The sequence below is a fragment of the Pterocles gutturalis genome, unplaced genomic scaffold (genome assembly GCF_000699245.1).
Source record: "Pterocles gutturalis isolate BGI_N339 unplaced genomic scaffold, ASM69924v1 scaffold5993, whole genome shotgun sequence".
Classification (NCBI taxonomy): Eukaryota; Metazoa; Chordata; class Aves; order Pterocliformes; family Pteroclidae; genus Pterocles; species Pterocles gutturalis.
In genome coordinates, this window is record NW_010120276.1 from 1 (window position 1) to 15,943 (window position 15,943).

Below are 15,943 nucleotides of genomic sequence, written 5' to 3' on the forward strand. Positions count from 1 at the left end.
CATTCTGTGATTCTGTGATTCTGTGACGTGAGGAATTCATTCTCCTCAACATAGGTATTGCCTTAGCTAGAATACCAGATGCCTCTTCAGAAAAGATGGAGAAATTCCAGAGAATATCCTGCAGTTTAGTTCAGAAGGATAGATTGTAACTTGTCACTGACTTAATGGATTTCTGTACACAAATTAATTACAAGGTGAGGTTGGGTGAGAAGAGATGATGTGATATAGAGAGCAACTAAGAGAGACTAGGATCATCTGGGGCAGGGTGATGGAGTAGGTGAATTTTTGAGACCTCTTCTAAGCACAAGGATTCTGAGATTTTTCTGGGTGCTGTTCTTCCTATACTATTTTCATTTCTTTACAAAGCTGGTAAGATTGAAGGAAAAGAGTTGCTGTAGGCTTCTACCACAACATTTAGTTTGTGTGTCAGGGGACTTTGTCAAATGTGTTGTCTTAGACAAGGAATTGTTATGGTGACTTCATATCCTGTAACAAAGTTCAAGGAGGAAGGCATACATCTTGTCTGTAAAAGGGGTTTATTTGCTGTGTGCACTTCGGGGCACTGTGTGTTTTCTTTGCGTTCCACTGACTGGTGTCTTGCTCCTGTGTACCAGCAGAGGAGAGAAATGCTTTAAAAGTGATTTTTATAGTCAGAGGTATTTGCACAGGGATTCAGGGAGAATATGAGCCACATTTATTCTGTGTCAGAAAAGCTAACTTTCTTCCAGGCATAGAAGTGAACACCTTTTTCTCAGGCCTTTCTTCCTACTCTCAAATCCTTTCCTCAACTTCTGAAAGAGAGTACTTTTTAGTGATTCAACATGCATTTTACGTTAGTATTTACTTTTGGTATTTACTGCTAGTACCATTGAAGATGAAGTACTGTGCAACATTAAGTTAGTTGAAAGAATTGCAGTACTTGATAGAATTCCAATATTGAAAAGGTGCTTGAAGTTAATAAAAAGAAATTAAAAGCTTTCAACAAGAAGTCCAAAAAGGCTTCTGTGTCTTGTATATTTGAAGGATGGTACTCTGTGTAAAACTGTTGAGATTTATGTATATTTCTTAGTTTTCCACTAAGAAAAATTCCCTGAATGCCTTCTATTCCTCAGTAACAATGAAAATTACATGAGAGGTTACATCTGTTCTGGTACAGCTGAATGCCCAGTACAGCTGTAGGCAGCACTTTTCTGGAAATACTTTCCAGAAAGTAGACAATGCTTTAATGCTCTTGGAATTGCTTCCTGGATGTGAGGAACAGTTACACTTGCTTTTTGTGTAAAATGCTCTTACATGATATAAATGCTCAAGGCATGAGAGCACAAGGGAAATAAACTATGTATGTGGGCTCCTAGTGGTGATTTTCTTTTCAGCAATGGGCTGCATTATGGTAGCCTTAAAAGATAGTTTCATATTTAGTAATTAAACAACTCTCGTAAGTCCACCTAGGTCCACATAAACAGGCCTTCAGTCTATGTAAAAACTATTCAATTTTCCCATGATCGAGTCTGGTTCCTGTCTTTCTCTGTTTACCACCATAGCATGGTTTTAGGTGGGTGGGCAGCAGGGTGCTGGGTTTTGAGTGTTTTCAGTTATGTTTAACAGGTATTACTGGTTCAGCCTTTTGAACATGTGTAGTTTTGTGCATTTATGTGCTTTGCTTAACATCTGTTGTCCTTTCCGTTTTCCTGTTCAGGATCAATATGAACAGGAGGACTTCTTGATTAAGCCCAGTGACAATCTTGTCCTTTGTGGCAGAGCTGATAAAGACTACTGTAGTTTGGAGGTCCATGGTAAGTACATAGGATTTTGTCCTTACAGTGAAGCTAGAGAATATGTCTTGACTAGCCTGTTCCATATGGCTGTGTAGAAGGTGGGTGAGGTTTTTTTTCTCCCCATCTGCCCTGTGTGTTTTGTCCTCTTTCTTACATCCTGGTGCTTTAGTCACTTTCCAGAACTGGAGTATTTAGTGTGGAGTTTTTGTTATTTAGAGGATACTGTGCCTTTATCAGGCTGTGTAGCATTTCCTTTCCTTATTTCATTTCTAATGACACTTAGAAAATGGTATGACTTTTTTGTTCTCTGAACATAGTTTTTCTTCCAGTCAGTCTTGCTTTCTGTATCATGCAAGCTTCCCCTAGTGGTTTGTTGTTGGTTTTTTCTTTTCCTTGCTTTCTCTTTGCTTCTTTAAATGTGCTTTCCACTGCTAGGAGTGGAAGAATCAGCACCTTTATTGTCTTAGTTTTGGAAGATATGACCCCTTAGTAACATCTGAATACCACTTGTTCTAGGGATGGGTTTAGTTTTACTGTGTAAAAGATTTTTCTATTGCAGCAAGGAGTACAACTGAGTGCTGAAGTTACCATCTTTTCTTACGGTGGTTCTTTGGGGGAATGTTTCTGGCTGCTTCTGGTACGGTGCATGCTTCTGCAAGCGAAGTATTCTGTTTTAAGAAAACAGCAAGGTTGAGTGTTTGAAGGCATTTTCTGTACCTGGAGGTGTTTACAGATTTTATTAACTGTGTTACTTTTCCTGTATAAACTTTTAAAATATAGCACAGACTTCTGCAGTTTATAATACTGGGTGACCCTCTCTTGGTTAACAACTAAGTCTACTTAGTTAACTGAAGACTGTAGTTAGTATCTGAACATCTGTCACATGCACTTAAAAACAGCACAGTGATTGTGTGTGTGATGATACCATGTTATTAAAATTGTTAGTGGGTTTTATCTCCAGTTACTACATTCTTTTATTACAAGGAGAAAAATAGCTAGCTAAAAGGAATGCTGTGTTTAGTATATGGTTGCTTTACCAAAACTCTTCTGGTATCTTAGTTATAACCTGCTAAAGGTAACTTCATCTGACTTCTTCAGTTTCCCCTAATTTGAAAACTCTTTGTCTTTTACCTTCATTTCCCCCTTGATTGCATCTGGAATTATCTCTCTTTTTTTTGCTGATTCTGTAAAATGAGTGTCTAAACCTTCATTGACATATCCTGATGTAGAAAGTGGTGGTGGTGGATACAGAGCATCTATTTGGAAGTGTTCTTTCAAACAAAGTAATGTAGTATGCTAGGGGTAAAGTATCTAAGCTTTGCTGAAATTTACACTTCTTTATCTAAAGTACCCAGGAAAATGTTTGGTTTGTGTAATTCTGTGAGGCATAATATTAGTACTTGGATGCTCTGCCTTCTAGACTAAACTCTGAACACACTGCAGATTTACTTTGTGCATCTCCTTGACAGTTAAGTGTTAGCCACATCTGCCTTTTGCAGAACTGAACTGTTTATAATTGTTGCTTTTCCTCTTCACTGATGTCCTGTATATTTTCAATTTCTTTTCAGTTTATAATCATGAAGAGGACTCATTTTATGTACATCATGATATTATCTTGCCTGCTTACCCTCTAAGTCTGGAGTGGTTGAATTTTGATCCTAGTCCCGATGAATCACTAGGTAAATTAAAAAGGATACTGTAAATGTCCAGTTAAATAATTTTTACTTGAAAAGTATATAAATGTAATGTTATTACTAAATTAATTTCCTCCAGTGGTACAAATGGAAATAAACCCAAGATATTAAGATGGAAAAACTGAGTATCAGGGGTTTTTTTGATTTGGTGATACAGTCATCTTAGTGATGGTGCCATGACAAGTGCTTTGACTAAAACACTGGTTTTATTACAAACAATTAAGTTACTGTCAATTAGCAGACAGGAGCAAGCTCTTCTCTAATTGGCTTTATTTTCCATTTGCAAATGAAAGGTTGCTTTAGTTCAAACTCATTATGGCCCGTGCAGCCGATTAACTGTAAAACACAGCTAAATTTATATATATTTATTTAGTAGCCTTTTTCCTGTGTTTTACAGACTTTTTTTCCATAGCACAGGGAATGTGGGTTTTGGTTGGGTTTTATTTTTTCTTTATAAAAACAAAGAAAACATGGAACTTTATACCACTTCTTTGAACAGTTACTTGTACTGAAAGGGAAGTGTAAGGAGAAGGAGAGCAAGTAATTTTTTCCCTGGCAACATCTGCTGTCAGTTGATATTTTTAAATTGTTCCTTGTCAGTTACAATAATCAAAGATGTCCAAACATAAGATTCTGGCACATAAGTTTTACTTAATTGCAGAAATAAGTAACATCTGGATTGCCAAATATGCTGTTTTGTAACTAAATAAATGTGGTTGCATTTGGGTTTCTGCTTCTAGGAAATTATGTTGCAGTGGGTAACATGACCCCAGTTATTGACATTTGGGACCTTGATGTAGTAGAATCCTTAGAACCAGTCTTTTCTCTTGGAAGCAAGAAAGAAAAGAAAAAAAAGAAAGGAAAGAAAGTAAGTATTGTAAAATGGTTTATCTGGTTGGATGGAAGAAACTTAGAGCAAGGATAGCTTCTTTATTACTTTTTTTCCTACACTGAAAAAGTCACAGATAATTTGGTTTAATCTGTCTGTCATGTTCGAAGATGGTGTTTAGACAGGTTACAGAAGACGATGTCATGGTCGTTTGTGATAGGTTAAAATTAGTATTTCCCTGTGACTCTTGAGAGTTGAAAAAGGCATTGAGCAATAAAGGACAAGGTTGATGCTAATGAGATACATCTACCCAGGATTAATCTATGTTAGCTTTATCTAAAATTTAAGCGTATTTTAAGATAGTCATTGAGGCTGTCTAAGGTGAATGTATAGAGACACACCCAGAGAACAGCTGAGTTTCTTTTAGTGGACTTCAGCAATGACCTTAACTGCTAAAGAGGAAGACAGATGTTTAGACTGGATGCTAAGTTATGTGAGATGAATCTGACCCTCACTGTGTGCCTCACTGTACGTGTCATTACGATTTGTACAAATTCTTTGGTATGTAAAACAAGAATGGAAGATAACAGAATTTAAATGTTCTAGATTTTCCTTATAGTAGATACTTAGGAAGTGCTTAAAGACTCTCTAGACTAAATAGGGAAGGTGAACACTGGGTATAGAGCTAATCTTGGTTTCCCTAATGAAGGAGCACTGCACTGTTAGTCAGCTAAAGAACCGCTTCTGGTTTTAAAAACAATAGAAAAAATATCCTTGGAAGGGGAATTTGTTCTGTGAAACTTGCTTCTGAACATCACTGAGTTATCAGATTTTCTGTTGAAGATACCATTCATAAATGTTACCTCAATTTTAAATGCTAATTGTTCTTTGTATGGGTAATTAAAGCCTGAAATTAAGACCAGAGGAGGAACAGGTTGGCTTATGAGTGGTTTTCAGTTGCTGTCCCAGTAAACTTTAAAGCTTAAACATTTTAAATTAGAATTTGTAAATTACAAGGACCTAAAGCTCAGGTAACTGGGAGGAGAGAGAGGCATCTGCCAGGAGTGTTTAGAAAGAAGCTGGAGGAGGTGCACATCGGCTGGAAACAATGAAATTTGTTCTACTAGCCTGAAGGGAGTAACCAGTTCTGTAAGCCCGCCAGCAGTGAATGGAGCAATCTGAGATCTGGAGTAGGAGGCAAGGTGCAGGTACTGCAGAGACAGTTCTATCAGAAGCCTTGTTGCAGCAAGTGAGAATAATTTAAAACATGAACTTGTTTGTGAAGGCATTTAGGAGTTCATACTAATGGTTGTAATACTTGATTTCCATTGAAGCTGTAATTTTCAAAAGTATGTTGTATCTGCATACACAGAGTTTATCTTCAGAAGGGACAGCGAAAGGACATACTGATGCTGTGCTTGATCTTTCATGGAATAAACAAAGCAGGTAAAAGAATACTTGAATAACAATGGATGGTTACAAATTTGTGTACTCAATTAGGCATACGTTTTTCAGACAAATCCAAAATCTTACGTAGTAAAACATTTAATTTGAAAGCAGTGCTGAAATGAATAAATTCTCAAAAATACACACGCACCCCTTTTTTTTTTAAAAATAAAAGTATTGATTTATTTTTTTAAAAACCTATATATTGCTGCAGATCAATTTTTATTTGCAAGGTGTCCAGATGGGGGCAGGGCTAAGCTGGGTCTAAGCCGTTTGATAAATAGGCTGCATTTAAGTCAGATGCACAAACTGGAGAAGCAGAAGGGCTGCCCTGATCTGTGCCAATCTGCCAATGACCTAAAGCACCATTTCAGCAGACAGAAGTAGATTTATAGAAAGAAGTCCTTGCTGTGCTGGTTTTTTTCCTCTGGCTTTTGCCCCAGAGCTGTGAACAGAAAAGAAAGTGTAAGAGCCCTAATAGCACAGTTATAGAAGAGCCTCTGACCTTTGGGTTATCCTAGGCAGAGTGAATTCCCTGTTGCCTGGATGAACTAGCAGTGAAGTGCTGCTATTGAAGCAATGCAAAGCTGGCCTGTCATGGAGGAGAGGTCACAGACAATGTGCTGACTGAAATAAAGATGCTGCTGTTTTTTTATTGCTTAGGTGGTTTTTTAAAGTTCAGCTGTCAGCATGGGCATTGAAACTGTTCCTGTGAGACACAGACTGATTTTTTTTTTTTTTCTGCTATCATAAATGTCTCTGAAGATACAGAGTCAACTCCACATACTCCCGATGAGCAGGTGTAAGCCTTCACTTATAATGCTTTGTTACCTAGATACCAAAGAAGGGAACACCCACATAGACATGCAGTAAATGTACATAAATTGCACTCTTAATTTACAGTGTCTATTGTTCTTAAATTACACATATGCACAGTGTGGTGGTAGTGATCATTCTATCAGTCTTACAAAAGAGTAGTTTTCATGTTTCATGGTTGTCTGGTGATAATATAGAGACAAGTCAGAAAAATCACGACTACAGTATTTAAGTGTCTGGAATGCATAGTTCTGTAATGTACTGGGTTACGTACTCATTGATACTGGTCAATCTTTCAGGAAATAAAACCAGCCTTGAAGTGGAAAGTTTAGAGGCAAAACGAGGAACTCCTTGGAGCAGCTTATATTTAAATGTTTTGTTGTTGGTTTTTTTTTTTAAGCAAGACATGCTGTGACAGCTCTCTATAAATAACTTTCTGCCTGTAGGTCACAATGGTGTTACTGTAAAATGTTATCATGGCCTTCACTGTGCATTTTCTTAACTTTCCCTTGTAACGCTGTTTGGGAGATCAGTGATTCCACGAGAATATTAGTCCCTTTCAGTCAGAAGCACTTTGTTAGTCTAACACACACAAAAAAAAAAGCATGGAGGGACCAGTTTCAGTCAGAAACAGCATGTTGAGGTAATAGATCTGTTTTTAAGGAGCAGTGGTAGCAATTGTACAGGCCATTGGGAATGTTTCAAGTTTTTTCCGATTAAACTTCTAAAGTGTCTGTTCATTGCTCTTCACACAATTAGTTAAATTTAAGTTGAAATGTGGGGTCTGTAAACTAAAATGTTTGCAGTTCCTTTCAGCATTCTGTGAAGGGTGTACAGTGTTGGGTCTTCAGTAGTTATAAACACTCATATGTTTAGAGATGTGTAGAGAGCAAAATATTTTAAAACCAGGTTTGTCTGGCTCTTGGCTGTATGCATATGCAAACAGAACGAAGCTGCATAGGTAATGTTTAAAAATACTATCTTAATGTCAAAGGAAAGGAAGTGCTTAAAAGCCTTTCTTGCTTCATTTTGTTAGAGAAATCTTCCAGTAAATTATATTTTAAGTGGTGTCAGGGCAGGGTGTGGGGGGCGAATACAAGCAAAACTGTCAATGTTGTTGTTTTAAGTGTTGTACTTACATGACATATTATAGTCTGTTTATGGTCTTTACTTGTAACTTGGAGTTACCTTCAGGGAGTTATCCCTCAGGCTTGAGATAAATGGTCTATAAACCAGAGAGTACTTGATCTCAGAATCAGGCTCTGTATGTATTTTGTATTTTTGACCGTTATTTGTTTGTAACTCTATAATTTTTAAAACTTATTTTTTAATCCATTACCAGGAATGTTTTAGCAAGTGCATCTGCTGACAATACTGTGATTTTGTGGGATATGTCTGTGGGTAAGCCAGCAGCTAGCCTGATGCTACATACGGACAAGGTATGTAATGATTTCTATGTTTCTTCCACTCTAAAATACAGAGGAAAAAAATAACTCCTGTATTTCATTAGCTGCTTCATAGTGAACAAGTCTGTAATTTTCCAACAACTGTGCAGAATTGTTTAAATTTCTGAATTTGTTGCTTTTGCAAGCAATGCTGTATTTACTTTTAAAAATGGTGTTTAACTTATCCTTTAGAAAGTTTGCAGAGATTTACAGCAGTTTTTAAAATGCCTTTTGTGTGAAAGCCCCGATGGTTGGGAATCTAATAGTACTGTTATATGCTACAAAAAATACATCTCTGAGCATAGGTCAAGGCAGCAATGAGTGTCAGTTACAGTTTGTTCTAGGTAAGAAAGGTTTAAAATAAATTTTACTAAAATACCATAGTAACAGGTACTTCAGAAATGAATTCATCTCATAGTAATTAAAATGTGAAAGTTAGTTATTAATAGCTATAACCTTTTTTTACTGTTAACAAAGTCACTGCCCTTGGCAAACTCCTGATTTTCAGTTTTTGCTAACATCTACATTTTTCCCCAAACTGGAAGCAGCTATTCTTTTACTTCCTCCAGCTAATTTTTTTAAATATGTAGGGCAGAAAGGGGGCATGTGGTTCTGTTCAGTTAAATTGTATTGGAAAAGATCTGGTTTCCACTGGGTGGGGGCGTTTGAAATAAAAATAGTGTGCATCTCTTGCACTGTTTCATGAGAAATATGAGTATCAACAAGCTTAATAGGAGAGGGTTCTGGGGGGACATGCTGGTTTTGAGCAAGGGTGGTTGTACTCTGTTCAAAGAAAGTTTCTGTAAATGCGTGTTATATCTCAATGTTTGCTTTTAAAAATTAAATTTTCTGTTATCTAGGTCCAGACATTGCAATTTCATCCATTTGAAACACAGACTCTTATTTCTGGATCTTATGATAAGTATGTCAGGGTAATATTTTCAAATGTTACATGTAGCGAGGGTATTAGTATTGTATTAAGGCTGTTAAGCTGCCTCATGTTTTCTTTTACATTTGCTTATAACTGCGCCAAATTTGAGTAATGCTATTATTTTTTTTCCAGTAAGGTAGCCAGGTTTGTATGTGGCCAAAATGTAGTTTTCCTTACCTTTTTCTCAGGACTAGCCAAATACTTTAACCATCTGGACTGATTTTTTTCTGTGCCAGGTGTCTGCTCCAAACAGAATTTATTTCTTAATTTGGCCTTACGGCATTTTCTACATTGGGAATGTGTCACTGCTCATTCCTGTGAAAACTTGTCAAGGTTTTGCCAAACTGTAAGAGCAGGGTGGGGGCATGAGAGACTTTAAAATCCCAGTCACTCTCTACAGCCCCTATTGATAGGCATGATATAGATGAATTTTAACGGGCTACCTCCTGTGATTGCAGCCTGGAGATGCTGTGAAATGGTTTGTGTCTGGTCACATGGACTAGCTCTGTAACTGCCAGTTCTTATAAGCCCTGCCAGACAAAAAACATCCTCTCTGTTCTTCCGTCTCCTAGGAGTAACTTTTTAATTTTGTGCTGTAACTCTGATTTGCTTATATCCATTTTTTTGTTCTGCTTTTAAGACTTTGACCTTGTGTTAAAATATTTATAGTTGTCAATCTTTAGCCAAGCCTTTATGTTCTCTGGCTTCTATTATGCTCTTGCTACATCTGCTTAAGTAAAAGTACCAGAGAAAAACCTTTTATTGTTATTAGGAACCTGCTTCTGTCTATTTGCCTCACTCTCAACTTCCTTTGGTAAAAAAAAAGTCCAAACACTGAGACAGCTTCTCAATCCCTTTGTAGCCAGCCCTTTGATCCCATGGACACCTGTAAACCAGTTGTTGTGGTTTGAACCCTGGCTAGCAGTAAACAGCACACAGCTGCTCATTTACCCTCCTCTCTCCCGGGGATGGTGGAGAGAATTAAAGGGGTAAAGAGACTTGTGGACTGAGATAAGAACAATTTAATAACTAAACTACAATAAAATTAAAACATAATGATAGTAATATGTACAAATGAGTGATGTACAATGAAACTGCTCATCACCCAATGACCAAGGCTCAGCCCTTTCCCAGCTAACGATCCCAGAGCAGAGAGAATCCCAAAATTACAATCCCTGAAAAAAGAGCCCAGGTGTCCAAGAGGCTGAGAGCCAACCGAGAGAGGAGGAGATGACTCCAAGAAAGAGGTGATGACCCAGAGAGAGAGCACTTCTGGACAGATCCTCATCTATATACTGGGCATGATGTCCATGATATGGAATATACCATTGGCCAATTTGGGTCTCAGTCCTAAACCTAAGGTCGAATCCTAGGCTAGTAACTGGGGCTGTGCTCCCTCCCAGCTTCTCCTGCCCCTGCAGACACTGGCACAGCAGAGAAGCTGAAAAGTCCTTGACTGTCCTGGCAGCAACTATAAGCATCAATATGTTATCAGTGTTCTCCTCAGCTCAGGTCCCAAACACAGCTGCTTACTAGCGACTGTGAAGAAAGTTAGCTCTGTCCCAGCCAAAACCAGGACACCAGTGTACTGTCTATAAACTAGTGGCCTGCCTTTGTGGTTTTTTCCCTGTAAAGCCTCTCAGGACCACAGGCTGTTCAATGAATTCTGGAAGATGCCTTCATAACCTGAAAGCCAGACCATTAAACTTTGCATATGTACTAAAAATGTTGTAAAATGCCTGGCAAAAGAGCTGAGAAATCTAGATCACATTTCTTTGGCTTTAATTATAGGATAGATGGGAGTGGGTTACATTGTGGATGTAAGCTGTGGTGAGATGTTGTAAGAGTGACATCATCGATCCTCTCTTGCATTTGCATACAGGAGCTTTTTGAGTTGGGACAGATTCTGCCACCAGTGGGCTAAGCACAAGCCTGTAAAGAATCTCAGAGGACTCACTAACTCCCATCTGCTCTTTGTCCTCTTTGGAGTAGCATTCCCCTAACCACTTGAAAAGATGTGTATTTTTTTTTTTATTAAAGCATATTTGAAAATGTTTGGATATGTATTGCAAATTAATTTCCTAATTAGTGCATTATTTTGAACAGTCATTACTTGACTTCACTGAAGTCTGTTCACAATTAAATGGTATATTTGCATAATTATGGCCTCCTGTATGATAAGTATCTTATTTATTGAGCAAATTAAAGCCCTGTTTGCTGAAATAGAACTGCTTTTTGTAACCAGGATGAAACTTCAAAGCATATGTAAAAAAAGTTGTGCTTATCTGAGACATTTTCATCTGTTCTTGAGTTGGAAGACTAAATAGTGAAGTAGTTTCCATTTTAGTTTTTGAATTGTAGTTTACATGGACCTTCTATAGATGCCAGTGGTAAAACAAACTTTATAAAATGTTGTGCCCTGTTTTTTTGTTTTTAATTTCCTATCCTTTTTCCCATAGATCAGCTGTGCTGTATGATTGCAGAAACCCACAAGATAACCATCGAGTGTGGCGGTTTAGTGGTCAGGTTGAAAGAGTAACCTGGAATCATTTTTCACCTTGTAATTTCTTAGTGAGTATATGTTCTTCTATTCTTGGTCTATCGGCTGTTGCCATTTCATTTAACCTGTATTTTTGTGTTCACAGTGTTTCTGAATCATGTAATTGACCTGATGGACAGTTGGACTGTTGGCACTGCTTATTGTAAAATTGCAACGGGTGGGAGGATGGTTTAAGTAATTTTTTCAATTAGTATATCGAGATCAGTTACTTCTAGGTTTCTTCTTTTCATTGTGACAGTAGAAAAGCAATTGATGCTGATGCATTTTCACTGCAGAGGTGGCTTCTTTGCTATGTTGTTATAGTGTTCAGGGGCTGGAATAAATTTTCCTTTGCATAATTGCTGTTGTTTTTCATGTAATAAGGCAGTTGCTGCTGAGAAGTAGCTAATTAGAACTAAGATCCTGAATATTAATTCGGTGTTTCAAATCAGCACTAGAGGGCACTACCCTCCTACCTGGTACAGAGTGAAAATATCTTGGTTTTGTGGAGATTTTATTATAAAACTTTTGAAGATAATTTAAAAACAAATCTTTTTTATTAACTCAATGGCTGTCTAGTTCTCTGTTGCTTTGTATATACAGCCAACAAAAGCAGCTGCTCAGTTCTGATGTAGAGCTTTCAGTATAATCACTCTTAGCTTTGCACAGGGCTATTATGCAGCAACTGGATGGCTCCAGAAAGCTTGAACTGACAGTTAAGAGACTAAAGGCTCTGTATTTCATTGCCTCATGAGAAAGCCAAGCTTAGTGCAACCATCTTCAAAATACAATTTAAGAAAAGTGTATAGAATTAAGATTTCTGTGTGAGTCCCTGCAGCATAGTTTAGGTATGTAGAATAGCTCAGGCACCAGCTGGATGGAGTCTGACTGTGGGGATGCAGACCTGTGTGCGCTTTGCAATATGCCCTACCACGAGGTAGTGTAAGTCTGTCTCAGGTCACAGGGATTTACTAGAGGGTGGGTATTATTTCATAGGAGTTTTTTTTTCAAATGTGTGACTACAGCTGTTTGGTTTTAAAGTGTTGTGGTTTCCTTAGGCAAGCACAGAGGATGGCTTTGTGTACTGTCTGGATGCTCGTTCTGATAAGCCACTGTTTACTCTGAAAGCTCACGATGAAGAGGTGTCAGGTAAATTATGCATGTGTGTTGTGTTTGTCCCCCGTGGTAAGGCACATCTGGAAGATGTCTTTAAGATACGACTGAAATGGTAGTGATTCGCTGCTTAATAAATAAGAGTTGTGCATACTGGGTAGCTGGCGCATGAAACAAATCTCTGCTGAGAAGCCACTGCAATCAAAGTATTTCAACAACAATGAACTTTTCTCAGTGAATATCATGAATAAGTGTGTCAAAACAGATCTGTTCGCTTGAGACACACTCCCTGTGTTTTTTGTGTGAGGAAGAACAAAAACTATGCAATCTGGTCCAAGATTATGAACTATAATGTTTACCTTCTCTATCTGTAATTATTTTATACTGACATTCACTCTTAAGATGATTTAGGTATGGCACATGGCAAAGTTTTCACACTGCCTCCTTTAGGCTACTTGAATAATTAATTTGATCAGTGTAGGAGCTTCTAAATAGCAGCTTGAAGAACCTAATTAGGTGCCAAAATGAGATTGTATGAATATGCCCCATCATCTTCGATAGTAGAAGAGATGATCTTTGGCAAACAAATGAACTACTTAGGGAAGCCAGGTTATGTGAAGTACGAAGCAGAACGATAGCACCTCTGTGCTGTTACTGTTGTTGGATTGAGAGACAGGCCTACCTGAAGTCAGTTTGTTCTTACTACAGGGAGCAGTGGCAGCATGAAACTTTATTAACTTTTTGCTCCTTTGTCCTGGAACAAGAAGTGAAGAGAATATTGGGTTTGTTCTCATGGTTTTGCTTAAAAATGCATTCTTATCTCTGTGAAATGGTGGTTACCTGATGCTCCCACACTGCTGCACTCTTAATCTTCCAGGGCTACAACTAAGCAGTCAGATCAAAGGGTGCCTTGTGACATCATCTGCTGACAAACATGTGAAAATTTGGGATATCCTGGGAGACAGACCAAGTTTAATCCACTCCAGGGATATGAAAATGGTAGAGTAATCTTCGTTTCTTGATTCCAAGAAGGTTTATATATAAACTATGTCTATGTATTCTTTTTTGTCTAGCTTGAATCTTGTTTTACCCAACATAACATCTTTTAGGGAAAAAAAATTACCACATCTGTGTATTCTGGGTAAATCATTCTCATTTTACAGCGCAATGTTCAATTCAGCATGTAATTGGCAGACTGCTTTAAAGCCTCGGACCTGAATACCAGCTACAATGTTCTGAGTAGAACTGTAGGTGCTCCAGCGTGTATCTGTCAGGTTCAAAACAAAGATGTGATTTTCTGTTTGTAGTTATCAGCTCTTGACATTGATTTTGTGTCTTTACAAAATAAATTTCAGGAAACTTAGAGAGCTTACATCTGTTAAAACTTGCTTGGTGAATGACAAATTCATTTTAGTTTTTTTTTTTAAAGTCCTCTTCTTTCTTCCTCCCTCCCAGGGTGTTCTGTTCTGTGCAGCTTGCTGTCCTGACTTCCCGTTTGTTTTTGCCTTTGGAGGAGAGCGAGAAGGGCTGCGTGTTTGGGATATAAGCAAGATTTCTGCAGGTAGCATTCTCATTTCTTTGAATCTTATGGTTCTCCCCTTGTCCCCAGGGTGTATTTGTATATTCAGTAATGTATTGTGGCTCTGAGAGAAACTGTAGGTTAATATTTTTTTAATACCCCAAGACTGCATGTGTCTGGGGTATTAGAAAACTACATTTTCAGCTTCAAAAAATATGTGGTTTTTTCTAACTTGGAGAACCGTGTTTGCCACATGATTTATTTTCTTATAGCTGAAGTGTAATACCTGATTTCTTACACTGCCTATATTTTACTTTTTTATTAATGTTCCTGGTGTAATCAAGTCACATTCTTGAGTACTTGTGGGAATAAAAGTGAGGACTGGTTTTGATCAGTTATTGTAGCTACATCTAACTAAATGGCATGAATTTTTGGAGTAGGCTTTTAAGAGCTTTGTGGAAAACACAGAGACTAAAACCAGAAATAAATTATTTAAACTTAGTGGTTTGTTCTACAAAACACATCCATTTCACAGTACTTAGGTACAGGAATTATGCACAGGGAAACCTCTAGAGATTCTCACAGGGAGAAATAACAGGACTTGTAATTGAAGTATCCCATGCAGGAGATTGTTCTGACATGTAAGCTTCAACTCCCTACTCGGGGTAAGGGGGAACGCTTTGAACCTGCACCAGGTTAGGATTTTCATTGCATTCCATGATGCTCACCATGCTATACCTGCTGTACTTCTCGTGTCTCTGGGGGAGTAACAATCCCCTATCTGTGTTGCAGTGAATGAAGTTTTTGGAAACAGAGAGAGACATGTTCTGGCTAGTGCCAACTCTGTGGCTTCCAGCTCCATGGCCGGCAGTAGCAGCAACGATTCGGAGACAGCAATGGAATCATGATGGATCAAACATCCCAAAATCAAAGTAATTAATGGGACTATGACTAATGTGTATTCTACAAATCCCCTTGTTTGGTGAGAGCTCATAGAAGTTACTTGAGTATCTTGCAGTCTGCAGGCTTCTTCCTCTCAGACAAAGAAGCATGGTGATGTGGTTAAGCTCCAAGTCAGCAGTTGTTAAGTTCCTGCCTCTATTACCAGCTTTGAAAGATTAAATCACTTGCTTTTGTCTGAGATTATGATCCCTGAAACAGGGGTTACTATATGTAAAGTTGATATATACAATTAAATGGTCACTAGAAAAGCATCCTGCTGCTACCAGAAGTTCATTGAATACTGCAGAGAAGGTAAAGATCTTCTAAAGGCATAAGGAAAAATACTTCAGACAACAGTTGTGTAATAAATAAACAAAAGATTAATGAAATAAGTGTAAATAGATAAATTATCCTTAATTTAAGGCTAGATTTACAGATTTTTAATAACAGATTTTAGAAGTTCTTCTATGTAACTTTTTAAAGTCTTTAGAGTATTTCCTGGGCAGTAAGTTGGAGTCCCTCAGTAGAATCTTGAAATGTGTTTGTAACACCTCAGATCACCAATATCTAACCAGAAACAGCCCAGCTGTAAACCATCACGATCAAGGGTTTCTTTTCCCAGGTTCCACAGCACCTGAAATCTTGCCTGTGTATTGGGTTTTTCTTCAAGCTCCAAATGTAATACATGTATCTAAAGAGAATTTGAACTGAAATAAGGAGCTACTACTCAGAAGAGGATGAGAGGCTGTCAGGACACAAAGTAAGGGTAGGGATCTCAGCTGGTCACCGTCACTGGTGAAAGCTGTCCATCTTAGGTACTCATGTTCTTAACTCTTCCCAGGCATTTCTGCCTGAAACCTGAAGTTTATCAGTCTAACTGACTTAAAATACTTC

At 37.9% G+C, this 15,943-nt stretch overlaps 1 protein-coding gene across 1 annotated transcript; it reads left to right on the plus strand.

The window, feature by feature from the left end:
* Positions 1-1,696: 1,696 nt before the first annotated feature.
* PWP1 (PWP1 homolog (S. cerevisiae)) lies at positions 1,697-15,242 on the plus strand (the record flags this gene model as incomplete). Its single annotated transcript, XM_010076834.1, has 11 exons — positions 1,697-1,793; positions 3,344-3,454; positions 4,210-4,337; positions 5,671-5,744; positions 7,903-7,999; positions 8,866-8,927; positions 11,396-11,507; positions 12,534-12,624; positions 13,466-13,587; positions 14,044-14,149; positions 14,900-15,242. Coding segments are annotated over 11 exons (1,116 nt in total), but the record flags the coding sequence as incomplete, so codon positions are not given.
* Positions 15,243-15,943: the final 701 nt, after the last annotated feature.